General features: G+C 46.3%; 1 protein-coding gene and 1 long non-coding RNA gene across 6 annotated transcripts; one reads left to right on the top strand and one right to left on the bottom strand.

Annotated features, from left to right (window-relative positions):
* Positions 1-64: 64 nt before the first annotated feature.
* On the bottom strand, positions 65-27277 carry PPP1R10 (protein phosphatase 1 regulatory subunit 10). Of its 2 annotated transcripts, XM_083881707.1 has the most exons (20): positions 27148-27258; positions 25380-25427; positions 22249-22367; positions 21956-22042; positions 20238-20373; positions 18716-18767; positions 17800-17877; positions 17535-17705; positions 16488-16587; positions 15309-15418; positions 14030-14130; positions 12918-13062; positions 12011-12166; positions 10836-11082; positions 8892-8967; positions 8608-8805; positions 7218-7332; positions 5789-5875; positions 4824-5288; positions 65-203 (listed from the first exon to the last, which is right to left on the bottom strand). In XM_083881707.1, the coding sequence occupies exons 3-20, from the start codon at positions 22353-22355 to the stop codon at positions 94-96; spliced, it is 2541 nt and encodes an 846-aa protein (XP_083737833.1). In that variant the 5' UTR covers positions 22356-22367; positions 25380-25427; positions 27148-27258; the 3' UTR covers positions 65-93. The 2 variants fall into 2 exon arrangements, with proteins under 2 accessions (XP_083737833.1, XP_083737832.1); XM_083881706.1 differs by lacking the exon at positions 25380-25427 and having other exon boundaries at positions 27148-27277.
* LOC310921544 lies at positions 198-4778 on the top strand. 4 transcript variants are annotated; one of them, XR_014592162.1, is made up of 3 exons: positions 198-336; positions 562-1524; positions 1719-4778. It is a non-coding gene; the product is annotated as an uncharacterized lncRNA (long non-coding RNA). The 4 variants fall into 4 exon arrangements; XR_014592165.1 differs by having other exon boundaries at positions 198-357; positions 748-1524; positions 1719-4777; XR_014592163.1 differs by having other exon boundaries at positions 234-320; positions 536-1524.
* Positions 27278-27432: the final 155 nt, after the last annotated feature.

The following is a 27432-nucleotide window of genomic DNA, read 5'->3' as shown; positions in this document are numbered from 1 at the left end:
GAGGCCTCACAGAAGCCATAACCGAGGCGGGGGATATTTTGGGGGATATTTTGGGGTGATTTTGGGGTTATTTGGGATATTTTTGGGCCGTTCTCAGGGCAGGGGGGGCCCGTTGACGCCGGGGTGGTAGAAGGCACACTTGTTCTCGTACCTGCAGCTGCCCTTGAGCATGAAGTGGCGGCACACGGCGCGGCTCGACATGTCTGGGGGAGACAAAAGGGGGGGGAGGCGCGTCAGGCGCCGGACCCCGGCCCCAAAACGGCCCCAAAACGGCCCCAAAAATGGGCCCCGAACGAGCCCGGCGCCGGGGAAGGGAAAGGGTTAAAAAGGAAAGGGGTTTGAGGAGGATTTTGGGGGGTTTGAGGAAGATTTTGGGGGTAAAGACAATTAATTTGAGGACTGAAAAGCTCTCTGTCCTAAAAACGACCCCAAAATCGTCCTAAACAACCCCAAAAAAGCCCCAAAATGGCTCCAGGAGGGTCCCAAAAATGGGCCCGGAACGAGCCCGGCACAGGCAGGAATAGGGAAGGAAAAGGGTTAAAAAGGAAAGGGTTTGAGGAGGATTTTGGGGGTTTGAGGAGGATTTTGGGGCTCAAATAGATCCTGTGTCTTTAAAATGGCCCCAAAATCGTCCCAAATGGCCCCAAAATGGCTCCAGAAGGGTCCCGAAACGGCCCCAAAAATGGGCCCGGAACGAGCCCGGTGCCGGGGAAGGGAAAGGGTTAAAAAGGAAAGGGGTTTGAGGAGGATTTTGGGGGTTAAAAAGGATCATTTTGGGGGTTAAAGAGGTCTCATCTTAAAAATGGCCCCAAAATCTTCCTAAACAACCCCAAAAAAGCCCCAAAATGGCTCCAGGAGGGTCCCGAAATGGCTCCAAAAATGGGCCCGGAACGAGCCCAACGCCGGGGAAGGGAAAGGGTTAAAAAGGAAAGGGGTTTGAGGAAGATTTTGGGGGTAAAGATGATAAATTTGAAGGTTGAAAAACTTTGAGTCGTAAAAACGGCCCCAAAATCATCCTAAACAACCCCAAAAAAGCCCCAAAATGGCTCCAGGAGGGTCCCAAAAATGGGCCCGGAACGAGCCCGGCACCAGGGAAGGGAAAGGGTTAAAAAGGAAAGGGGTTTTTTTGGGGTTTGAGGAGGATTTTGGGGGTTTGAAGAGGATTTTGGGGGTTTTAGGAGGATTTTGGAGGTTTAAAAATATAAATTTGGGGGTTGAAAACCTCTCAGTCCTAAAAACAACCCCAAAATCGTCCCAAAGGGCCCCAAAATGGCTCCAGAACTCTCCCAAAAATGGTCCGGAGTGACCCCAGTACAGGGCAGTAACGGGGAGGGGAAAGGGTTAAAAAGAAAAGGGTTTGAGGAGGATTTTGGGGGGTTGAGGAGGATTTTGGGTGTTGAAGACTCTCCTGTCCTATAAATGATCCCAAAATCGTCCTAAACGGCCCCAAAAAAGCCCCAAAATGGCTCCAGGACGGTCCCAAAAATGGGCCCGGAACGAGCCCGGCACCGGGGAAGGGAAAGGGTTAAAAAGGAAAGGGTTTGAGGAGGATTTTTGGGGTTTGAGGAAGATTTTGGGGCTAAAGAAAATTAATTTGAGGACTGAAAAGCTCTCTGTCCTAAAAACGACCCCAAAATCGGCCCCAAAATGGCTCCAGGAGGGTCCCAAAAATGGTCCCGAAATGAGCCTGGCACGGGGAGGTTTCGGGGAAGGGAAAGGGTTAAAAAGGAAGGGGTTTTTTGGGGTTTGAGGAGGATTTTGGGGGTTTGAAGAGGATTGTAGGGGTTGAAGAGACCCCTTGTCTTAAAAATGGCCCCAAAATTGTCCTAAAAGGCGCCAAAATGGCCTCAAAATGGCTCCAGGAAGGTCCCAAAACCAGCCCCAAAAATGGTCCCGAAACGGCCCCAAAAATGGGCCCAGAACGAGCCCAGCACTGGGCAGTAACAGGGAAGGGGAAAAAGGGGGGGAAAGGGTTAAAAAGGGTCAAATTGAGGAGGATTTGGGGGGTTTGAGGAGCATTTTGGGGATCAAATAGATCCCGTGTCTTTAAAATGGCCCCAAAATTGTCCTAAATGGCCCCAAAACGGCCCCAAAACTGGCCCAGAGCAACTCCAGTATGGGCAGCTCTAGGAGGAGGAGAGAGGATGGAAAAGGGTTAAAAAGGAAGGGTTTTGAGGAGGATTTTGGGGGTTAAAAAGGATAAATTTGGGGGTTAAAGAAACCCCCCATTTTAAAATGGCCCCAAAATGGCTCCGGGACGGCCTCAAAATGGCGGCTCAGTGAGGACGGTGGAGATGCAAATTTTAGGGGTTTCAGGAGGAATTTTGGGAGGTTTTAGGAGGATTTTGTGGAGTTGAAGGGAAAGGGGTGAACCCCTGGCCCTGAAAAAGCCCCAAAATTGTCCCAAAATGGCCCAAAAATTGCCCCAAAACGGTCCCAGAGCAAACCCGGGACAGCCCCAGATCAAACTCAAAATGGCGGCGGCTCCATGAGGGGGAGGAGGATGAGGGACACAATTTTGGGGGGTTTAAAAGAGGATTTTGGGGGTTAAAAGAGAGGAGGATGAAGCCCTGAGCCAAAATCAATCCCAAAAATGTTCTAAAACTCCTCAAAATTGCCTTAAATTGCCCCAAAATGGTCCCGGAGTGGGACCGGGAGGGGCTTCAAAATGGCGGCTCAAAATGGCGGCTCCGTGAGGGGGATGAGGGAAACAATTTTGGGGGAATTTAAGGAGGATTTTGGGGCGTTTTAAGAGATTTTGGGAGGTTTAAAAAGGAATTTGGAGAGTTAAAAGGGAAGGGGCTGAACCCCTGACACTAAAATGGGCCAAAATTTATCTAAAATGGACCAAAAATGGACTGAAAAATGCTCCAAGGCAGCTCCAACATGGGAGAAGAAAGAAAGGTGGGAAGAAGTTAAAAAGGGGCATTTAAAGAGAATTTTGGAGGATTTTAGGAAGATTTTGGGGGCTTGAAGGGAAGGGGATGAACCCCTGACTCCAAAACAGCAAAAAAATGGCCCAAAAATGGTCCCAGAGCAGCCTCAAAGCAACAGCTCTGGGAAGAGGATGGGGACACAATTTTGGGGGTTTTTAAGGAGGATTTTGAGGTTTTAAAGGAGGATTTTGGAGTTTTAAAGAAGGATTTGAGGTTTTTAAAGAAGATTTGGGGGTTTTAAAGGAGGGTTTTGAGGTTTTTAAGGAGGATTTGGGGTTTTTAAGGAAAATTTGGTGGGTTTAAGGGGAAGGGGTGAACCCCCAGCCCCAAAATGCTCCTGGAGCGACCCCGGAGGACAAAAAAACCGGGATGAGGTGGGAAGGGAGAAAAAGGGGTTAAAAATGGGGATTTTAGGGGGGGAACGGGGGAATCCCTGTCCCCAAACTGGGAAGCATTTGGGGTGAGCCCCCATGAAAATCCCAATCTCAAAACTACAACTCCCAGCATCCTTTGCTGCTCACACTGGGAGCCAAACTACGACTCCCAGCATGCCCTGCTGCTCGCTGGAGACGCCATTAACTCCCAGCAAGCTCTGCTGATGAATTGGGAGCTGAACTACAACTCCCAGCATGCCTTGCTGTTATATAAAAACCCAGATTTATTCCCTATTAGGATTTCAAGGTGTTTTCTAGGGCTGGTTTTTGGGCTCTTGGGAGCTGAATCACAACTCCCATCATGCCCTGCTGCCCACAAATGTGGAACTACAACTCCCAGCATCCCTTGCTGTTGGTTAATGCCGGTTTTAGCCTTTCTATTGAGCTCTGCAGCGCCTCTGGGAGCTGAACTACAACTCCCAGCATGCTTTGATGCCACCAAAGCTGAACTACATTTCCCAGAATTCCCTGCAGCCCCTCCCAGAACAGATTTAAACCCCCCATTAGGCCTCAATGGCTTTGAATTAGGAGCTGCTCTCAACTCCCAGCAACCTCTGAGGCCCTCGCAGGACCCAAACTACAACTCCCAGCACCCCCCTGTGGCCACAAGCTCCAAAACTACAGCTCCCAGCAGCCCTTGCGGCTGGATTGCCACACCCTCTTCCTCCCCATCATGCCTCGCGGCCGCTTTACAGACGCCAAACTACAACTCCCAGCATGCCCTGCTCGCCACAAGCCACCCAAACTACAACTCCCAGCATGCCCCGCGGCCCCTCCCGCCAAAACCACCATGAGGGGCGGGACCCCTCTGATTTCTGATTTTGGGGAGGGGTCCCTCGCTGCCCGGGGCCCATTTTGGGGCGGGGGTCCCTCCCCACATTTGGGGGTCCCTTTCAGCCATTTTGGGGCGGGGTCCTTTGGCCATTTTCAGAGCGAGTCCAAAACTCCTCAAGGGGCCATTTTTTGGGGGGGGGGGGGAATTTCCTCCCCATTTTTGGGGGTCGCCCCGTCCCCACCATCACTCCCATTTTGGGGAGGGGTCCCTCTCTCCCCCTGCCCCATTTTTATGGGTGTGGGGGTGTCCCTCACTGCCCTGGAGCCATTTTGGGGTGGGGGCGGATCTCCCTCACCATTTCCAAGGGCGACCCCTCGCTCCCCTCCACCATTTTTTGGGGTGGGGGTCCCTCACCGCCATCACCCCCCCATATTTGGGGAGGGGTCCCTCAGAGCCCCATGGGGGGTCTCCTCCAGTCGGGGCCCCTCCCCCAGGGCCCGGGGGGCTCCAGGGGCTGCATTGGGGGGTGATGTGGGGGCGGGGGGGGCTCCCCTCCCCCTCCCCTCCACCGGGGCATGAAAGGGGGGGGCGGTGGGGGAGGGGAGGGGGCTCCCACCGGCCCCTCCCAGCCCGGGCCGGGCCCCCCCCACATCCAGGCGCCCCCTCCCCCCAATTTACCTCCGCCGTGGCCTCCGCCGTGGCCCCGGGGAGGGGGGTGGTCTCTGCCGTGCTCGCCGTGCCCTCCCGGGGGTGGGGGCGGCCCCCGGGACCCTCCCCCGCCGCCGCCGCCGTTATTTGGGGGGGGTCCCCCGCTGCGCCCCCCCCCGCCCCGGCAGCGATAAGGGGGGGGAGGGGGCGGCTCGGCTCCCCCGCGACCCCCGCGGGGGGGGGGACGGTGGAAAGGAGGGGGAGGACCCCCCCCTCCGCCCCCTCCCCCACCGCGCATCCCTCCCCCTCCCCCGCCTCCCCCTCCCCCACCCCCGGGGGGGCCCCCTCGGAGGCCGCCCCCTCCCCCATCCGGACCCTCCCCCCAGAAATCGCCGCCGCGCTGGGGGGGAGGGGGGCCCAAAAGGCGGGGACCCCCCGGGAGACCCGGGGGGAGGCCGGGACCGCCCCCCCCGCCGCCGCCGCCGCCGTGGGGACCTGAAAGGAAACAAAAAAAGAACAAAAATTTGGGTTAGAAAACGAATTTTTGAGATTTTTGGGGCTTTTTGGGGGTTTTTTGGGGGGTGTTTTGGGGATTTTTGGGGTGGGTTTTGGGGGGTTTTTGGGTTTTTTTGGGGGGTTTTTGGGAGTTTTTTGGGGGTGTTTTGGGGTTTTTTTTTTTGGGTTGTTTGTTTTTGGATTTTTTGGGGTTTTTTTGGGGGGTTGGTTTTTTTGGGGTTTTTTTTGGTTTTTTGGGGGTTTTGGGGTTTTTTTGGGGGGGGTTGGGGGGTGTTTTGGGTTTTTTTTGGGTTTTTTTGGGGTGTTTTGGTTTTTTGGGGGGGGCGTTTTGGTTTTTTTTTTGATTTTTTTTTATTTTTATTTTTTGGGGGGCTTTTGGTTTTTTGGGGGTTTTTTTTGGGGGGGGGGGTTGGGGGGTTTTTGGGATTTTTTGGGGGGGATTTTGGGGTGTTTCAGGAATTTGAGGAGGGGGCACTCACCCGGCATGGGCCCCCCCGGGGGGAAATGCTGCATTTTGGGAGGGGGGAAACCATTCATGGGGCCGGGGCCCAACAGCCCGTGGGGAACTGCAAAAAAAAAGAGGAAAAGAAAATTAAAGAGGGGTCAGGGAGACCCTAAAACACCCCAAAAATAGGGTGGGGTCACCCCAAAAACAAGGGGGTGTCACCAGAATTTAACCCAAATTTAGGGGGTGTCCCACCCTTTAGGTCACCCCATTTTAAGGGGGTGTCCCCAATTTTTAGGGGTGTCCCCAATTTAAGGACCCCCACGAGTCACTCCAATTTAAAGGGACATTGTCACCCCCCCAGGGACCCCAATGTCACCCCCAGGGTCACCTTTAAGGTCACAGAGTGTGGCCTCAAATTGAGGGGACACCCCAAAAGGGGGATGATGTCCCCGAGGTGTCCCCAAGACAAGCATGACCCTAAAATGTCCCCTGGATTTGGAGAGAGTGTCCCAAAAGTGTCCCCAAATCAGGGACACCCTCAAGTCCCTCCTAAAACTTTTGATAATGTCCCCAAGGTGTCCCCAAATGTGTCCCCAAGGCATAAACACCCCAATATCCCTGTCAGGACCCCTGGACATTGTCCCAAATGTGTCCCCAAGCCAAAAAACATCCCAATATCCCTGTCAGGACCCTTGACCAATGTCCCAAATGTGTCCCCAAGGGTCCCAAACGTGTCCCCAAGGTGTCCCCAAGCCAAGAGCACCCCAATATCTCTGTCAGGACCCCTGAACATTGTCCCCAAAGTGTCCCCAAGGTGTCCCCAAGCCCCAAAACTCCTCTAAGGACCCCTGACCAATGTCCCCAAATGTGTCCCCAAGCCAAAAAACATCCCAAAACCCCTGTCAGGGCCCCTGAACATTGTCCCAAATGTGTCCCCAAGGGTCCCAAATGTGTCCCCAAGGTGTCCCCAAGGAAAGACCACCCCAAAACCCCTGTCAGGACTCCTGACCAATGTCCCAAATGTGTCCCCAAGAAAAAAATCACCCCAAAACCCCTGTCAAGACCCTTGAACATTGTCCCAAATGTGTCCCCAAGCTCAGAGCACCCCAAAACCCATCTAAGAATCCCTGCCCAGTGTCCCCAAAGTGTCCCCAAGGTGTCCCCAAGGTGTTCCTGAGCCATGAACACCCCAAAACTCCTCTAAGGACCCCTGACCAATGTCCCAAATGTGTCCCCAAGCCAAAACACACCCCAAAACCCCTCTAAGGACCCCTGAACAGTGTCCCCAATGTGTCCCCAAGGCATAAACACCCCAAAAACCCCTATCAGGACCCCTGGACATTGTCCTAAATGTGTCCCTAAATGTGTCCCCAAGGTGTCCCCAAGCCCCAAAACCCCTGTCAGGACCCCTGACCAGTGTCCCCAAAGTGTCCCCAAGGTGTCCCCAGGGTGTCCCTCACCTCCCCCAGGCCCCCCCGGGGGCTGTGCCTGCAGATTTCCCAGCAGGTGTTTGATTTTGTCAGAATAATCCGGTTGTTTCAGCAGCTCCTCGGCCTTGTGGCTGCTGGGGCCGCCCTGGGGGGAGAAAATGAAAAAGAAATGAGAAAAAAAGGAAAAAAAAAAAAAAGAAAAAGAAAAAAAAAAGGGAAAAAAGGGAAAAAAAAAAGGAAAGAGTGGTTAAAATTATGGGAGAGAAAAGGGTTTTGGGAGGAGGGGAGGAAGAGGGAAAAGAGGGGAAAAAAGAGATAAAAAAGAGGAAAAAGAGGAAAAAAGAAGGAAAAGAGGGAAAAAAGAGAGAAAAAGGAGGGGAGAAAGAGGGAAAAAGAGGGAAAATGAGGGAAAAAAGAGAGAAAAAGAGAGAAAAAGAGGGAAAAAGAGGGAAAAAGAGGGAAAAAGAGGGAAAAAGAGGGAAAAAGAGGGAAAAAAGGAGAAAAAAAGAGAAAAAGAGGGAAAAAGAGGGAAAAAGAGAGAAAAAGGGGGAAAAAGAGGGAAAAAGAGAAAATAAGAGAAAATGAGGGGGGAAAAAAGAAAAAACAAGGGGGAAAATGAAAAAAAGGGAAAAAGAGAAAATCAGAGAAAAAGAGGGAAAAAGAGGAGGAAAAAGAGGGAAAAAGAGGAGGAAAAAGAGGAGGAAAAAGAGGGAAAAAGAGAGAAAATTAGGGAAAAATAGGGGAAAAAAGGGAATAACAAGGGGAAAAAATTAAAAAACAGGAAAAAGAGAGGAAAAATAGGGAAAAGGAGAGAAAAAGAGGGAAAAAAAGGGAGAAAACAGGGAAAAAAAAGACAGTGAAGGAAGGGAAAAATGGGAGTTCCTTTTATTCCTCCCCAGTGTTTGTGACCCCACAGATTTTGGGGTGTCACAAGCTGTAATGTCCCAATTTTGGGTGTGATGTCCCAAATTTGTGCCTCCCCATCCCTTTCCCAATTTTAAATTATCCCAAATTCCAGATTCAAAGGATGGGAAAGGAGGATGATCCTTAATTTATAACCCCAAATTTGTCACCTCCACAATTTCACACCCTCCCCTAAATAATTTTAGGATTTCTCACAATTTTAGGCAGGAAAAATCCTCAATTTTTGCCCCTCCCTTTTCCCATAATCCTCCCACCTTCCCCAAATTTTTTTGGGATTCCCTTTGTTTTAAAGGAAAGGTTTAAACCTTAATTTTTAATATAACCCCAAATTTATCACCTCCACAATTTAACAACCCTCCCCTAAATAATTTTAGATTTTCCCACAATTTTTTGGGTAAAAAAATCCTCAATTTGTTCCCCTCCTTCCCCAATAATCCACCTACTTTTCCCAAAAAATTTTTTGATTTTTTTTTTTTCTTTAAATAGGGGTTTTTACCATGATGGAACTGAGGATCTCCTGCATGTTTATGGGGGTGTTTTGGGGGGGTCCTGGGGGTCCTTTCCCAGCCCCGACGCTGCCCATGAGGTTTGCAAGGACTGGGGGGAGTTTTGCTCCTGCCCCTGGTTCTGGAGAAGCTGCAGAATTCCCTGGATCCAACCCTTCAGAATAAGCACCATCCTCTCCTGAGCAATCCTGGGTGATGGAATAAATAAAAGGTCAATAAAGGGATTTTTTGGGATTTTTTTAGGATTTTTTTGGTGTTTTTTTTAAGGGTTTACCTCGTCCAAAGGGATGAGTTTGGGTGGGAGCGGCTCGTAGGATTCCGGGTCGGGTTCGTGGGGACTGTCAGGGATGCTAAAGGGGTGAAAAATAGAAAAAAAAACATTAAAAAATGTCATTGAGATGGATTTTGAGAGTCGAAAAACTTCCTAATTTATATTTATAGGTTTAGGTTTTTTAGTTCTATATGTGGGAGAAATATTGGATTTTTTATGTGTGTGGGTGTCCCTCAAAATGGTCCCAAAATGCACCAAAATTGTTTTGGGGGTCCAAAAACTTCCTGATTTCTATTTATAGGTTTAGGGTTTTTAGTTCTGTGTGTGGCAGAAATATTGGATTTTTTATGTGGGTGGGTGTCTCTCAAAATGGTCCCAAAAGGCACCAAAATTGTCCCTCAAATGTTCTTTGGGGGTCCAAAAGTTTCCTAATTTATATTTATAGGTTTAGGTTTTTAGTTCTGTATGTGGGAGAAATACTGGATTTTTATGTGTGTGGGTGTCCCTCAAAATGCACCAAAAGTGTTCCCCAAATGTTTTGGGGGTCCAAAAGTTTCCTAATTTATATTTATAGGTTTAGATTTTGCAGTTCTGTATGTGGCAGAAATATTAAATTTTTTATGTGTGTGGTTGTCACTCAAAATGGTCCCAAAAGGCACCAAAATTGTCCCTCAAATGTTCTTTGGGGGTCCAAAAGTTTCCTAATTTATATTTATAGGTTTAGGTTTTTTAGTTCTGTATGTGGGAGAAATATTGGATTTTTTATGTGTGTGAGTGTCACTCAAAATGGTCCCAAAAGGCACCAAAATTGTTTTTGGGGGTCCAAAAGTTTCCTAATTTATATTTATAGGTTTAGGTTTTGCAGTTTTGTGTGTGGCAGAAATACTGGATTTTTTATGTGTGTGGGTGTCCCTCAAAATGTTCCCAAAATGCACCAAAATTGTCCCCCAAAAAAGGATAAAGTGATCCCAAAAATTGTTCCCATAGAGAGGTTAAAAGTGATAAAAAAGGCACCTAAAATGTCCATGATTTAATTCCCAAAATGGCACCGAAAGTGTTTCTAAAAAAAAAGATTCAGAGAAGCCTCAAAAAGAAGCTCAAATTATCCCCAAAATGGGCCCAAATTCCTCACAAAATGGTGCCCAAATTCCTCACAAAATGGCGCCCAAAGACTTCACAAAATGGCGCCCAAAACCCTCACAAAATGGCGCCCAAACCCCTCACAAAATGGAGTCTAAAATGTCCCAAAAAGTTTCAAAGTGTTCAAAAAATTCCCTATAAAATGTTTCCAAAATATTCCTTAAAGTGTCCACAAAATGGCGCCCAAAACCCTCACAAAATGGAACCCAAATCACTCAAAAAATGGGGCCCAAAGCCCTCACAAAATGGCGCCCAAAGCCCTCAAAAAATGGCGCCCAAAGCCCTCACAAAATGGCGCCCAAAGCCCTCACAAAATGGCGCCCAAAGCCCTCACAAAATGGGGCCCAAAGACGTCACAAAATGGTGCCCAAACTCAAACCTCTCACAGTACCCAAAGCCCTCACAAGATGGCGCCCAAAGCTCTCACAAAATCGAACCCAAATCCCTCAAAAAATGGAACCCAAATCCCTCACAAAACAGTGCCCAAATCCCTCACAAAATGTCCCTCAAAGCCCTCACAAAATGGCACAAAAAACTCCCACAAAGTGTCTTCCAAAGCCCTCAAAAAATGGTGCCCAAACCCCTCATAAACAGTGACCAAAGTCTTCACAAAACAGTGCCCAAACCCCTCACAAAATGGTGCCCAAAGTCCTCACAAAATGGCGCCCAAACTCCTCATAAAATGGCCGCCAAATCCCTTTCACCAACCCCTGCCATTTTAAACTCAAAACACCCCAAACCCTCCATTCCCAAACATCTCCAAAAACCCCCAAATTCCCCACAAATCCCCCCAAAATCCCCCCTCACCTCTCCTTGGAGAGGAAAATCTCCTGCAGGATGCCCTTGACGCGCTCGGCCTGGGTGAAGCGCTCGCGGCTGCCGCTGCCGGGGATGACGAGCGGCGCCGGCAGCTCCAGGGCTTTGGGGTAAGCCCAGGGCACCTTCTCCTCCATGGAGTCGTGGCTGAGGCGTCGCGCCGTCTCGAAGGCGTGTCGGTCCTTCAGCATCTCCCTCTTGGCCGCCTCGCCAAAGTCTTTGATTTTGTTCACGTTTACTGGGAAAGGAGGGGGGAATTTGGGGTGTTGGTGAGAGGAAATTCTGGGGTTGGGTTGGGTTGGGTTGGGGAGGGGTTGGGAGTGATCCAAAATGGTGCCTAAAGGGTTTGTAAAATGGCGCCCAAAGTGTGGACAAAATGGTGCCCAAAATGGTACCCAAAGGGTTCACAAATGGTGCCCAAAATATTCACAAAATGGTGCCCAAAGGGTTCCTGAAATGGTGCCAAAGTGTTGACAAAAAGGGACACAAAGTGTTCACAAAATGGGATCCAAAGTGTTCACAAAATGGCGGCCAAAGTGTTCACAAAATGGCGGCCAAAGGGTTTGCAAAATGGGATCCAAAGTGTTCACAAAATGGCACCCAAAGTGCTAAAATAAAACCCCCAAAAGTCCACAAAATGGTGTCCAAAGGGTTCACAAAATGGTGCCCAAAGGGTTCACAAAATGGCGGCCAAAGGGTTTGTAAAATGGCACTCAAAGGGTTTGTAAAATGGTGCCCAATGGGTTTATAAAATGGCGCCCAAAGGGTTTGCAAAATGTGGCCCAAAGTGTCCACAAAATGGTGCCAAAAATGCCCAGAAAAAAGAACCCAAAATGGTGCCCAAAGTGTTCAGAAAAAGATACACAAAGTATCCACAAAATGGTCACCAAATATTCCCTAAAATGCATCTAAATTGTCTCCAGAATGTTCCTAAAATAGCACCCAAAGATTCCCACAAAATATTCCCAAAAATGGAACCAAAACTGTCTCTAAAATGACATCAAGTGTTCCACAAAATATCCCTGGAGACGATCCCAAAATGGCACCCAAATATTCCCATAAAATAATCCCAAAACGGTCCCAAAAATCCCTCAAAGGATCCTGAGGGTGAACCTGGGGGTCTCCAGGGGGATTTTGGGGTGAATTTGGGGTTTCTGGGCTCTCACCTCGCTCTGTCTCGTCCAGCTCAAAGTAGAAATATTCTCTCAGTCTCCCCTCCTCGGGCCACGACACCGATTTTTTCTTGCGGGTTCTGCGCGGGGCCGGGCCCCCCTCGGAGGGGACGTCGCTGGATTTGGGGTCACCCCCGGACTCTGAGGAGCCTGAGGGGAAAATCAGAGAGTTTGGTAAAAGGGGATCCCAAAAATGTGGGGTTTGAGCCCAAAATGGCACCTGGGAGAGGTGAAATGGGGCCCAAAATGGGGGAAAGTGACAATAAAATGGTTCTTGGGGTGTTGGTGGGAAGGGAATGAAGTGTTTTCAAAATGGCAGCGAAGTGTTCACAAAAAAAGGGACTCAAAGTGGTGCTGAAATGGGGCCAAAACTCCTTCAAACTGTCCCCAAAGCTTTAACTGTTCCCCAACTCCCTCAAATTGCTCCCAAACCCACAGAAATGATCCCCAAATCCACCCTAAATATCCCAAACACCCCAAAATATCTCTAAACTGTCCCCAAAGTGTCCCCAGACCCCCCCAGACTGTCCCCAAATCCACCCAAACATCCCCAAACTGTCCCCAAACCACATAAACCATCCTCAAACCCTCTAAAACTGTCCCCAAACCCCCTTGAACTGTCCCCAAACTGCCCCAAACCCACACAAACCATCCTCAAACCCACCCTAAACTCTCCCAAACACCCCCAAACTGTCCCCAAACCCCCCAAACTGTCCCATAGCCCCTGAAACTGTCCCCAAACCCACACAAATCATCCCCAAACCCTCTAAAACTGTCCCCAAACCCCCCCAAATCTGCACAAACCATCCCTAAACCCTCTAAAACTGTCCCCAAACCATCCCCAGCCCCCCCAAACTGTCCCCAAAGTGTCCCCAAGCCGTCCCCAGCCCCCCGTGGGTACCTGTGTCCATGGGCTCGGGCACCTCGATGGCCGGCACCGGCGTCCCCGGCCGCTCCGTGTCCATGGGCTCGGCGGCCGCCGGCTCTGGGGACGAGGGTTTGGCCGTGCTGGGCTCTGGGGCTGCTTTCCCCTCGAAGGGGCTGGGCTGGGGGAGCAGAGGATGGGTCAGAACAAGGTGGTTTTATCCTAAAATTATGTCTAAAGTGTTGTTGAAATGGTTTACAAAGCGTGACCAAAATGGCGTCTGGGGTGTTGTCAAAATGGCCGCCGAATTGTGCCATAGAAAGGGACCCAAAATGGCTCCCAAAGAGACCACAAAATGGCGTCTGGAGTGTTGTCAAAATGGCTGCCAAATTGTCCCATAGAAAGGGACTCAAAGTGTTCCCAAAATGGCTCCCAAAGTGTTGCCAAAATGGCTCCCAAAGAGATCACAAAATGGCCACCAAAGTGTTCACCAAAAAGGCACTCAATGACCCCAAAAAGGGACTCAAAGTGTTCCCAAAATGGCTCCCAAAGTGTTGCCAAAATGGTGTCTGGAATGTTCTCAAAATGGCTGCCAAATTGCCCCACAGAAAGGGACTCAAAGTGTTCCCAAAATGGCTCCCAAAGTGTTGCCAAAATGGCGTCTGGAATGTTCTCAAAATGGCTGCCAAATTGTGCTATAGAAAGGGACTCAAAGTGTTCACAAAATGGTGTCTGGAATGTTCTCAAAATGGCCGCCAAATTGTACCACAGAAAGGGACTCAAAGTGTCCACAAAATGGCTCCCAAAGTGTTCCCAAAATGGCTCCCAAAATGTCCTCAAAATGGCACCCAAATGGTGTCTAAAAATCAACACAGTGTGCCCAAAAATGGGCTCAAAAGTGAAATAAAATTATTCCAAAATGGTCCACAAAGAACCCCCAAAGTGTTCCCAAGAAAAAAAATCAAAATATTCACAAAAATGTCCCTAAAAATGTCCCTAAAATAACTCCCAAAGTGTCTCCAAAAAGGGATTTGAGGAATCCCTAAAATGGCTCTTAAAATTTTTCCCAAAATGGCTTCCAAATGGTCCCAAATCATCCCCAAAACAAACTCAAAGTGTCCCCAAAATGTCCCCAATTTGTCCCTCACCTTGGCTGCTGTTGGGGACAAAACTTTTTTCTTCTTTTTGATTTTGATTCCAGGGACGGGTGCAGAGTTCAGGGCGTCCAGGAATCCGAGACCTTCCATGGCTGGTGGGAGCACAAAAAGGTCACCAAAAAAACTCAAATTTACCCCAAAATGGGTCCCAAACCTGCCTCAAAATGGTGCCAAAATTGACCATAAAATGGTGCCCAAATCCACGAGAAAATGGCTTCGAAATTGTCCCTAAAATGATTTTGAAGTTCACCTCAAAATGGCTCCTAAATCACCTCTTAAAACTGGACCCAAATTGTTTTTAAAATGGGACCCAAATCAGTCCCAAAATGACATCCAGGTATTACCCAAAACCACCCAAAATGTCCCCAAAAATGACCCCGAAACAGAACCCAGGTGCCCCTAAAATGGCACTGAAGTTTTACCTGAAAATGCTCCAAATAAAAACTGAATTGTCCCCAAAATGGAACCAAAACTAAGCCCAAAATGGCACCAAAATGAACCCAAAAATGGCACCAAAATGAAACCACAAATGGCACCAAAACTAAGCCCAAAATGGCACCAAAATGAAACCACAAATGGCACCAAAATCAACTCCAAAATGGCACCAAAACAAAACCACAAATGGCACCAAAATCAACCCCAAAATGACACCAAAATCAACCCCAAAATGGCACCAAAATGAAACCACAAAAAGCACCAAAATCAACCTCAAAAATGGCACCAAAACAACCCCAAAATGGCACCAAAATGAAACCACAAAAAGCACCAAAATCAACCTCAAAAATGGCATCAAAATCAACCCCAAAATGGCACCAAAATGAAACCACAAATGGCACCAAAATCAACCCCAAAATGGCCCCAAAATGAAACCACAAATGGCACCAAAATCAACCCCAAATTGTACCAAAATCAGCCCCAAAATGGCCCCAAAATCAACCCCAAAATGGCACCAAAACCAACCTCAAAATGGCACCAAAATACCCCAAAATGGCCTCAAAATGAAACCACAAATGGCACCAAAATCAACTCCAAAATGGCCCCAAAATGAAAACACAAAAAGCACCAAAATCAACCCCAAAATTCCACCAAAACAACCCCAAAAAGGCCCCAAAACAAAATCACAAAAAGCACCAAAATCAACCTCAAAATTCCACCAAAATCAACCCCAAAATGGCACCAAAATCAACCCCAAAATGGCCCCCAGGTGTCCCAAAACCCCCTCAAAGTGTCCCAAACCCCCCAAAAATCCCAAATTGTGCCCCAAACTCACGCTGTGGGGGGATGATCTTCACTTTGATCTCCTTGGCTGCGTTGGGGGCCGTGTTCAGGGGTTTGTATTTCTTCTCTGCCAGAGGAGCCTCCCCTGGGGCTGTCGGGGCACTGAGGGGAGGAAAAAAGGGTCAGGACACCCCAAAATCAGCCCCAAAACCCCCTGAGATTGTCCCAAAAATGGACCAAATGGCCCTGGAACTATCCCAAAAAAATCCAGAATTGATCCCATAAAATAGCCCCAAAACTGAACTGAAATTGCTCAAAAAAGCCCTGAAATCATCCCTAAAAATGACACCAAAATCACACCCAAAATGGATTTAAAACTGCACCCAAAAGGTCCTGAAATCACCCATAAAATGGTCCTAAAACTGCCCCCAAAATTGGTCCAGAGACCCCCAAAATAACCCCAGAACTGACCCCATAAAATAGCCCCAAAACTGACCTGAAATTGCTCAAAAAAAGCCCTGAAATCATCCCCAAAATAACCCCAAAATGGCCCTAAAACTGCACCAAAATGGTCCTGAAATCATCCCAAAAATGGTCCTAAAACTGCCCCAAAAATCGGTCCAGAGACCCCCAAAATAACCCCAGAACTGACCTGAAATTGCTCAAAAAAAGCCCTGAAATCACTCCTAAAAATGACCCAAAATCACACCCAAAATGGATTTAAAACTGCACCCAAAAGGTCCTGAAATCACCCACAAAATGGTCCTAAAATTGCCCCCAAAATGGTCCTGAAATCATCCCAAAAATGGTCCTAAAACTGACCCCAAAACCATTCCAGAGACCCCCAAAATAACCCCAGAACTGACCCCATAAAATAGCCCCCAAACTGACTTGAAATTGCTCAAAAAAAGCCCTGAAATCATCCCTAAAAATGACCCCAAAATGGCTCAAAAACTGCAACCAAAAGGTCCTGAAATCATCCCAAAAATGGTCCTAAAACTGCCCTCAAAACCCCCCAAAACAGCCCCAAAACCACCCCAAAAAATAATCCTAAAACCATCCCCAAAACTGCCCCAAAACCAGCTTTGAGACCCCTCCAAAAATTCCCATTTTTCTCTAAATCAGCCCCAAATCCCCCAAAAGCAGCTTTGAACTTCCCAAGGGAGTTTTGAGCCCCCAAAAAATGTCCCTGAGACCCCAAAAATGGCCCCAAATCCCCCCAAAATCCCACCTTTGCCTCTTGACGGGGACGGGTTTCAGGTTGTATTTGTCTGATGAGGATGAGTTGGGTTTTTTCACCGGCGCCAGCGACGGCGTCTCCAGCTCCAGCCCTGGGGGGAAAAAAGGGTCAGAAATGGCCAAAACAGCCCCAAAAATCCCCCAAATGGCTCCAAAATCAGCCCTAAAATGGTCTTGAATCAGTAAAATCTTAATAGCAGAGGTTGAATAGTTCCAAATTCCCCAAATCCATCTTAAATTGGTCCCAAATTTCCTAAATGAGCCTCAAATCCACCCTAAATTCTCCCCAAAACAGCCAAATTCCAGCACAAATTCCCCAAAAGGGCCCCAAATTCCCAAAATCAGCACAAATTTCCCTCAAAACCAGCCCTAATTCCCAAAAAATAGCCCCGAACTGCCCAAAACTCACCTAAAACAGCCCAAACCCACCCCAAATCAGCCCCAAATTCCCCAAATTCCTCCTATATCAGCCCCAAATTCCCCAACTCCCCCAAATCCACCCCAAATCAGCCCCAAATTCCTCAAATCTGCCCCAAATTCCCCAAACTCCTCCTAAATCAGCCCCAAATTCCCCAGACTCCCTCCAAATCAGCCCCAAATTCTCCAAACTCCTCCTAAATCAGCCCCAAATTCCCCAAACTCCTCCTAAATCAGCCCCAAAATCTCTAAACTCTTCCTAAATCAGTTCCAAATTCTCCAAATCAGCCCCAAATTCCCCAACCCACCCCAAATCAGCCCCAAATTCCCCAAACTCCTCCTAAATCAGCCCCAAATTCCCCAAACTCCTCCTAAATCAGCTCCAAATTCTCCAAACCCACCCCAAATCAGCCCAAAACTCCTCCTAAATCAGCCCCAAATTCCCCAAATTCTTCCTAAATCAGCCCCAAATTCCCCAAATTTCTCCTAAATCAGCCCAAAATACCCCCAAATCAGCCCCAGCTTCCCCAAACCCACCCCAAATCAGCCCCCAAATCCCTCAAATCAGCCCCAAATTCCTCCTAAATCAGCCCCAAAACCCCCCAAAATTCCAGATTCACACCTGTGGATCGGAACTTGGCGTGGCTGGGGGCCGTGGTCCTCAAGGATTTGGGTTTTTCCCGTTTTTTTTCAGGAATTTCTTCACTTTTGGCCTCATTTTTGGCCTCTTGGGGTTTCTCCGGGACGGGGGTTTTGCTTTTGTTTTCCTCTTTTCTCTTCTTTTTATCCCGTTCTGGGGTGGGAAAAGGGGGTGAGGGGGTTTTTAGAGGATTTTAAAGGGTTTTTAGAGGGTTTTGAGGGAATTTTTGGGGGTTTTTGGGGCTCACCTGTGGGTTGGGAGCTGCTCTGGGAACGGATCACTCCCATCCAGTCACTGACCAGGATGGAGGCAAGACGGCGAAGCTCTGGGGGGTTTAATGAGAATTAATCATTAATTAATTAGTCATTAATCACTGATTAATCAAGGAGGGAACAGGGAATGGGACTTAGAGGAGGTTTGGGGGGTCTGAGAAGAGTTTTTGGAGGGTTCAAGGGAAGTTTTGGCGGATGTCAAGGGTTTTTTTTTTGAGATTTCTGGGGAGTTTGGAGAGATCTTTGGGGATTTTTTGGGTTTTTAGGAGATCTCAGGGGGTCTGAGGGAGGTTTTTAGGGGTTTGAAGGGGATTTTTGGGGGTCTCAGGGGGTTTTGAGGGGTCTCTGTGGGGTTTTCAGCATCTGAGGGAGGTTTTGGGGGATTCCAGGTGGATTTAAAGAGTCTGAGGGAGGTTTTTGGGTGGTTCTAGGTAGATTTTGAAGATCTGAGAGAGGTTTTGGGGAGTTCCAGGTGGATTTGGAGGGTCTGAGGGAGGTTTTGGGGGGTTTCAGGTGGATTTAAAGAGTCTGAGGGAGGTTTTGGGGGGTTTCAGGTGGATTTTGAGGGTCTGAGGGAGGTTTTTGGGGGGTTCCAGGTGGATTTTGAAGATCTGAGGAAGGTTTTTGGGGAGTCTCAGGTGGATTTAAAGAGTCTGAGGGAGGTTTTGGGGGGTTCCAGGTGGATTTTGAAGATCTGAGGAAGGTTTTTGGGGAGTCTCAGGTGGATTTAAAGAGTCTGAGGGAGGTTTTGGGGGGTTCCAGGTGGATTTTGAGGGTCTGAGGGAGGTTTTTGGGGTCTCCAGGGGATTTGGGGGGTCCCCAGGTGGATTTTGAGAGTTTGAGGGAGTTTTTTGGGGTCTCCAGGGGATTTTTTGGGGGGTCTCTGCTCACCCTCATCGTCGCTGGACTTGCTGAGCTGCTTCACCAGCTTGGCTGTGTTGTTCTGGAAAGGAAATGAAGGGTCAGGAGGGGACAAAAGGGACTTTGGGGGACAAAAAAGCCACTCAGGGGACACAAAAACTGCTCTGGGAGTCCCCAAAGCCACCTGTGGTGTCCCCAAGGGCCACCTGAGTGTCCCCAAATCCCCCTGAAGGGCCTTAAATGAGACAAAAAACACTTTGGGGCAGGACAAAACCCACTCTGGAGTGACAAAACCCACTCTGGGAGTTCCAAAGCCACCTGAGTGTCCCCAAGTGCCACCTGAGTGTCCCCAAACCCCCCTGAAGGGCCTTAAATGAGACAAAAACCACTTTGGGGCAGGACAAAACCCATTCTGGGAGTGACAAAACCCACTCAGGAGTGACCCAGAGTCCCCCAAAGCCCCCTGAGTGTCCCCAAAGCCACCTGAGTGTCCCCAAATGCCACCTGAGTGTCCCCAAACCCCCCTGAAGGGCCTTAAATGAGACAAAACCACTCAGGGAGTGACAAAACCCACTCTGGGAGTCACCCAAAGCCCCATGAGTGTCCCCAAGGGCAACCTGAGTGTCCCCAAAGCCACCTGAGTGTCCCCAAAGCCCCCTTTGATGTCCCCAAATGCCACCTGAGTGTCCCCAGAGCCCCCTCTGATGTCCCCAAAGGCACCAGAGTGTCCCCAAGGGCCACCTGAGTGTCCCCAAAGCCACCTGAGTGTCCCCAAAGCCCCCTTTGATGTCCCCAAATGCCACCTGAGTGTCCCCAAACCCCCTTGAAGGGCTTTAAATGAGACAAAAAACACTTTGGGGCAGGACAAAACCCACTCAGGAGTGACAAAACCCACTCAGGAGTGACAAAAGCCACTCTGGAGTGACCCAAAGCCCCCTTTGATGTCCCCAAAGCCACCTGAGTGTCCCCAGGTGCCACCAGAGTGTCTCCAGAGCCACCTGAGTGTCCCCAAGTGCCACCTGAGTGTCCCCAAATGCCCCTGAAGGGCCTTAAATGAGACAAAACCCACTTTGGGGCAGGACAAAACCCACTGTGGGAGTGACAAAACCCACTCTGGGAGTTCCAAAGTCACTTTTGGTGTCCCCAAGGGCCACCTGAGTGTCCCCAGACCCCCTTGAAATCCTTAAATGAGACAAAACCCACTTTGGGGCAGGACAAAACCCACTCAGGAGTGACAAAATCCACTGTGGGAGTGACCCAGAGCCCCCCAGAGCCACCTGAGTGTCCCCAAGGGCCACCAGAGTGTCCCCAAAGCCACCTGAGTGTCCCCAAATGCCACCTGAGTGTCCCCAACCTCCCCTGAAGGGCCTTAAATGAGACAAAACCCACTCTGGGAGTGACAAAACCCACTCTGGGAGTGACAAAACCCACTCTGGGAGTGACAAAACCCATTCTGGAGTGACCCAGAGCCCCCTTTGATGTCCCCAAATGCCACCTGAATGTCCCCAGAGCCCCCTGAGTGTCCCCAAATGCCACCTGAGTGTCCCCAGACCTGTTTGAGGTGGTCCACGGTGAGCGGGAGGTGCTGCAGGGTGAGCAGCAGCTGCTGCAGGAAGGGGACGTTGTTGGTGGCCTTGGAGCCCGTCAGCCACGTGTTGAGCAGCTTGTAACCCCCAATCCTGATGAACCTGGGGGGAAAAAGGGGCAATTGTGGAAAGATCCGGCATGGAAAACCTTAAATCTATCAAAAGACACCCAAAATTTAAAAAAAAACCCTTAAAATCCACTTGAAATCCAAAAAAAATCCCATTAAAATCCACCTAAATCCAAAAAAATCCCATTAAAATCCACCTAAAATCCACTTTTCCATGTGCTTACTCAGCCACGTTAAATTTGAGGAAAAAAAAGTGGGAATTCCATCCAGATCTGGCCAGGAAAACCTCAAACCTACCCAAAATTTCTCAAAAATTCACTCAAAATCCACCTAAAATCCACTTTTCCATGTGGTTACTTGGCCAGGATGAATCTGAGGGGAAAAAGGGGGAATTGTGGAAAGATTTGGTCTGGAAAAATCTTAAATCTATCAAAAGATGCTTAAATTCACCCAAAATCCAAAAAAAATCCCGTCAAAATCCACTTAAAATCCACCTAAATCCAACTAAAATCTAATTTTTTTCATGTGGTTATTTGGCCACAATAAATCTGAGGGGAAAAAGTGGGAATTCTGGAATGATTTGGCCTGGAAAATCTTAAATCCATCCAAATACACCAAAAATTCCCCCAAAATTCATTTAAAATCCACTTTTTTATGTAGTTATTTGGTCACAATAAATCTGAGGGAAAAAAGTGGGAATTCCATCCAGATCTGCCCTGGGAAAACCTCAAACCCATCCAAAATTTCAAAACAATTCACTCAAAATCCACCTAAAATTCACTTTTTCATGTGCTCACTCAGCCATGATAAATCTGAGGGGAAAAAGTGGGAATTCTGGAAAGATCCAGCCAGGAAAACATCAAATCCATCAAAATACACCCAAAATCCCTCAAAAATTCACTCAAAATCCACTTAAAATCCACTTTTCCATGTGTTTACTTGGCCACAATAAATCTGAGGGGAAAAAAGTGGGAATTTCATCCAGATCTCCCTGAGAAAACCTCAAACCCATCCAAAATTTCAAAAAAATTCACTCAAAATCCACCTAAAATTCACTTTTCCATGTGGTTACTTGGTCACAATAAATCTGAGGGGCAAATGTGGGAATTCTGGGAGGATCTAACCAGAAAAACCATAAATCCATCCAAATCCACTCAAAATCCCTCAAAAATTCACTCAAAATCCACTTAAAATCCACTTTTCCATGTGGTTATTTGGCCACAATAAATCTGAGGGGAAAAAAGTGGGAATTTCATCCAGATCTGGCCAGAAAAACCTGAAATCCATCCAAATACACCAAAAATCCCCCAAAAATTCACTCAAAATCCACTTTTTCATGTGGTTACTTGGTCAAGATGCATCTGAGCAAAAAAAATGGGAATTTCATCCAGATCTCCCTGAGAAAACCTCAAACCCACCCAAAATTTCAAAAAAAATTCACTCAAAATCCACCTAAAATTCACTTTTTCATGTGCTTACTCAGCCACATTAAATTTGAGGGAAAAAAAGTGGGAATTCCATCCAAATCTGCCCTGGGAAAACCTCAAATCCATCCAAAACCATCCAAATTTCACTCCAAATCCCTTAAAAAATTCCCATTTTCCCCATATTTTTACTTGTTGAGGATGTCCTGGGCCCGGGTCTGCAGGAGGATGTTCAGGTAAATGCAGCGACTCACCATCTTCTGGGAGTCCTTCATCAGGCTGATTAATAATAATTAATAATAATTAGAGGTTAATATTAATAAAAAAGGGGATTAAAGGTTTAAAAATGAGGGTTTTGGGGGTTTTCAGCTGAATATTTTGGAGATTCCATCCATGGTTTTGACCTCCCCATCCCGGCCCAGGGATTAATAATAATTTAAAAAGGGGATTAAAGGTTTTAAAATGAGGATTTTGGGGGTTTTCACCTGAATATTTTGGAGATTCCATCCATGGTTTTGACCTCCCCATCCCGGCCCAGGAAACAATCGAGGCCCTTCAGGAGCTCCTTGGGGTCGATGGGGCCCGAGCCCATGGCAGGAACAGCCTGAAAAAAGGGGAAAATTAAATAAAAATGGGATTAAAATTAAAGGCAGACCTTAAAGAATCATGGCAAGCAAAAATTCTGGGGGAAATCGGTGGTAAAATGGGGAAATCGGTGGCAAAAATGAGAAAAACGGGGTTTAAAAAGGGAAAATTTGACCTCAAAAAGGTGAAAAAAGGTCAAATATGAGGAAATCACTTTTAAAAACTAAAAATTTATTCTAAAAGATGAAAGTCAAGCCTAAAATAGGAGAAAAGAGAGAAATAAACAAAAAAAAAAGGGGAGAACGAGCCCAGAAAGTTGGAAATCGACTTCAAAAAGCAGGAAAAAAGGTCAAATATGAGGAAATCACTCTTAAAAACTAAAAATTTATTCTAAAATATGAAAGTCAAGCCTAAAAAAGGGGAAAATAAAGTTAAAAAAGTGGAGAACAAGCCCAGAAAGTCAAAAATCGACCTCAAAAAGGTGGAAAAAAGGTCAAATATGAGGAAATCACTTTTAAAAACTAAAAATTTATCCTAAAAGATGAAAGTCAAGCCTAAAAAAGGGGAAAATAAAGTAAAAAAAGTGGAGAACAAGCACAGGAAGTTGGAAATCGACCTCAAAAAGGTGAAAAAAAGCTCAAATATGAGGAAATCACTTTTAAAAACTAAAAATTTATTCTAAAAGATGAAAGTCAAGCCTAAAAATAGGAAAAATAAACAAAAAAAAGTGGAGAACAAGCCCAGAAAATCAGAAATCGACCTCAAAAAGCAGGAAATGAAACATAAAAGGCAAGAAATTGATCTGGAAATGACATAAATGAACTCCCAAATGCTGGAAATGACCCTGAAAAGGTGAGAATTGACCCCAAAAAGCTGGAAATAAACCTCAAAAAGCCACCATCAACCCAAAAAAGTGGAAAATAACCCTAAAATCACAAAATTCTGCCCTTACAAGGATGAAAAACAGCCCCAAAAAGCTGGAAATCAACAGCAGAAAGAGGAAAAGAACCTCGTAAGATGGAAATTAACCCTAAAAAATCAGAAATTCACCCCCAAAAAAGTGGAGAACGTCATTAAAAATGGGAAATTGAATTTTAAAGAGGTGGGAATTGCCCCCGAGATGGAAAACAACCTTAAAAACCAGGAAATTGCCCTCAAAAAGCTGGAAATAGGCCCCAAAAAGCAGAAAAAACACCCCAAAAAGCAGGAAAAGCAACTCAAAAAGTAGGAAAAGCACCTCAAAAAGCAGGAAAAATACCCCAAAAAGCTGGAAATTGACCCTAAAATGATGGAAAACCAAAATTAGAGAGAATTTAACCCTAAAAGTGGGAAATCAACTCCAAAAACCTGCAAATCAACCTCAAAAAAAGCTGGAAAATCACCCCAAAAAATGGGATTTGTCCTTAAAAAAAGGGTCTCAGGGACCCCCAAGGGACAATGGGGGAATGTCAGCCCCCCCTCCCTTTAATGTCATTTCAACAACCTCATTTATTAATTAATAAACTAATTAATTAAAATATTAACACCAGGGATGAGGATTTAGGGTCATACACATGAAAGGGGGTGACACAAACACTGATTTCCCTCCCCAAAAATCAAATATTTAATTTAAAATGAATTAAACCCATTTAAAAAATATCTGATATTTCCAACAGGTTTTTTCCCCCCCATAATTTAATTAATTTTTTTGTTGTTGTTGTTAATTAATTAACAGAATGAAGGGTCTCAGGGTGGGTTTTTACACCACAAACCCTCCCCCAGGTTTAATTAACCACAGTTTTAATTAATTTAAAGAAGGGGCCACATTTAGGGGGGTGTCACACTCAGGCCATAATTAAACCCTCTGACTAATGAACCAACCATTAATTAACACCTCATTAATTAAGGCCAAACCCCCCCTTGACCTCAATCCAAACCCTCCCCCTTTTCCTGTGGGGGGATTTCAGGCTGTGACATCATTAATCACCACTAATTAAAGCTTCATTATGACCCAGTTTCCTTAATGAGGACAAGGGGAGGAGCTTTGGGGGTTAAAACCTTTTAAAAATGTCAATTTTTGGGGTGAAAAATCCCTTGAAATGTCAATTTTTGGGGTGAAAAATCCCCTGAAATGGTAATTTTTGAGGTGGGGGTTCGTTAATTGTTTCCTCCTCCTAGTGTTAATTAATTAAGAGATACAGCCCTTAATTATGAAAATAAATTAATTAAAGGAGGCTCAGCAAAGTTACCCCTCTGCAAAAACACAAGAAAAAGTTAAACCAGCACAAACTCCCAGAAAAAAATGAGGGGAAAAGCCCAAAATTTGGAGATTTAACCCCAAATTTTCACTGTAACCTTTGACCTCCCCTAAAAATGAACAAAGGGGAGTCCCAGAATTGGGGGAGGGGTAAAATTCCCTCCCTAAAAATGATTTTTTGGGTCCCCTTTTCTCATTTTTGGGGTCCCACAGAGGTAAAGCTCAACCTGCCCCCCCTTAAAGGAGCTGAGGGGCCAAAAAGGCCCAAAATCCCCCTAAAAATCCACCCAAAAAGGAGAAAAATCTCTTTTTTTAACAGGGAGGGATAATTAAACTCGTTAAACTGTGAGGGGGAATTGGGTATGTCAAGGCCTGACCCCCCCAGTCCCAAAATTAGGATTTTACAGCATTTTTTGACTCATTTTAACCCCAAAAAATGTGATTTTTTGGGGGGGAATTTAGGGGGGAGCTGCCTGTGCCCCCCCCCAATAGGAAATGCTACCACTGGGGAGAAAAGGGAGGAATTAATACCAAATAAATGGGTTTATTCACCCAAAAAATCTGATTTTTCAGGAGTATTTCTGCAGATTTCACCCAAATCTGTCGAATTTTGAGGATAAAAAAGGAGGAAAAACCCAACTCCTGCTGCATGCACCAGGAGAGGGGAAAAGGGGGGGAAAAATGGGAATTTTGGATGTTTAAAAACCCTGGATCCAAAGGCCGTGAAATGGATTTAAGCCCCAAAAAAATAATTAAAAAATAATTAAAAAAAAGAGGATTTTTTTTTTTGCTTACCCGGGTTGTGGCTGTTCCCTCCCTTTTGCTGAGGTAAAGCTTCCTAAGCTGCAAAAACGGGGCAAAACCATTGAAAATCGGGGAGATAAAAAAAAAATAAAATATGGAGTTTTGGGGGTGTTTTTTTTCCCCTCCCAAAATTCCTATTTTTGTTTTTGTTGTGTGTGAGGAAAAGGGTGAAACCCAGTGGTAGCATTTCCCTGTCACGATAAATTCAAAATTATTAAAAGCTCCAGGTCACTATTTTCCCCCCCAATTAAATTCCCCAAAACCTCCCTGAAATTCCCCCCAAAAAAACCTAAAAAAACCCAGTAAAAATTAAGAGAAAAAAGAAAAAAAAGGTAAAAATCCTGTGGAGAAAAAAAAGAGGAATTTTGTGGGTCCTGCAGGTGGAAAAGGGGGGGTTAAAAAAGGGATTTTTGGGAAAGGGGGGGCTAAAAAAAGGGAGAAAAAATGGAATTTTAACGGTGGGGGGGGGAGGGGCAACAACAACGAGGCCTCGGCGCCATTTTAGAGCTGGAAAAAAAAAATCTCCCAAATTTAGGGAGTTTTGAAGGATTTTTAAAGAATTTTAGGTTTAAAAAAACGAGGGGGTGACACATAAGACACAAGAGACAAAGAGAAATCTGTTAAACCCCCTTTTTTCCCCTTCTTTTAAGAAATAAATCTTTAAATAAAACCCCCACCGGGATTGGGATTAAACACCCTCAAAAAATTCAATCCTTTAAACACCCTCAAAATTCAATTGTTTTGGTTTTTTAAAGGAAAAAAATAACGCGAGGAAAGGGGGAGGGTCGAAATTGTAACAAAAACCCCCCAAAGCGGCGGAATTAATGAGGGAAATAATAAAAAAATAAATAAAAATACGGAAAACAAAGAGCGGGCGCCATCTTGGAGCTGCCCCAGAGGGAAAGGGGGGGGGGAAGAACATTTAAAAACCATTTTCTGAGGGAAAAAAATTAAAATTTGGGCAATTCTCCGCCTGCCTAGCAATCTTTATTGCTAGATTTTCACCCCCCCGGCGCTTAAAATCTCGAATTTTTAACCCCGAGCTCGAAATGTTTTAAATTTTTCCGATTCCCGCCCCCCCCACCCAACCCCGCGTTTCTCAGCGCAAAAAACAATCCTAAAATGGCACCTAAAAAATAAAAATAGGAAAGAAATCAGCTTTTTTCTTTTGAAATTTCCAACCCACCCCCCACCACCACCACCTCGCGCGGGTTTTTAACTTTTTCCTCCCTTTTTTTGCCTCCCCCAACCCGATTTTTTTAGGTTTTTCCTATTTTTTTTGCAATCTTTATGTACAGATTGCCCGGCCGGGAAATGCCCCGAAAATTCCCGAAATTCCCCAAATTCCGTCACCCCCAACGCGCGGATTTTTTTTCTTTTTTTCTCTTGGGCAGGGGGGTATTTTTTTGGGGGCCATTTTCCAGCTTTTTGGGAGGTTTTTTTGGGTTTTTTTTTTTTTGCAGGTTTTTGGGTTTTTTTGTATTTTAAACCGTGGGAGCTGCTCGTGGACCCCTCCTCATCCTCCTCCTCCGAAAATCGCTTTTTTCTCCCGAAATCCCCCCAAAATTTCCATTTTCACCACCTTTAGGCACAGCCCACGTTCCTCCTCAAGCACACCGGGGGGGTTTTTCTTCCTCCCATTATTTTTTTTTGCTCTTTGTGACAAATAAATAGGTTTTTTATATATAAAAGGAGTTTTTTTTTCTTGTATTTTTCAAGAGGAAAAGGGGGGGAAGCCTGCTGAAAATTCAACACTTACTATCCAATTTTTTTTCTCAGCCGACAGCGCTTCAAGGTTTGGATTTTGGCATTTGGAGTTGGTGTTAGAGCCAAAAAATTCGTTTGATTTTAATCATGGCGTTAAAAAAAACGCAGCAACTTTTTTTTTGCAGCTTGACGGGTATTTTTGGGGTTATTTTTTTTACCCTGTGGGATTTTTTTTTTTGTTGTAGGTTTTTTTTCTGGTTTTAAAGCCCTAAAGGAGTGGATCGAGCTAAATTGGTCGAGCTAGAAACCAAAAAAAAAAAAATATTATTAATAAAAA

The sequence above is a fragment of the Zosterops lateralis genome (genome assembly GCF_965231275.1).
Source record: "Zosterops lateralis genome assembly, chromosome: 35".
Taxonomy (NCBI): domain Eukaryota; kingdom Metazoa; phylum Chordata; class Aves; order Passeriformes; family Zosteropidae; genus Zosterops; species Zosterops lateralis.
This window is presented reverse-complemented; position numbering and strand designations above follow the sequence as displayed.

Bases quoted from the DNA above. Each gene is read 5' to 3' on its own strand.
- PPP1R10 (XM_083881706.1), bottom strand. From the start codon at position 22,355: ATGGGCTCGGGCCCCATCGACCCCAAGGAGCTCCTGAAGGGCCTCGAT. The intron at 15,419-16,487 runs GTGGGATTTTGG...TCCTCCCCTCAG, and splicing joins GTCCCCGTCAAGAGGCAAAG to TGCCCCGACAGCCCCAGGGG. The intron at 204-4,823 runs GTAAATTGGGGG...TGTCTCCCCCAG, and splicing joins CGGCGGAGGCCACGGCGGAG to ACATGTCGAGCCGCGCCGTG.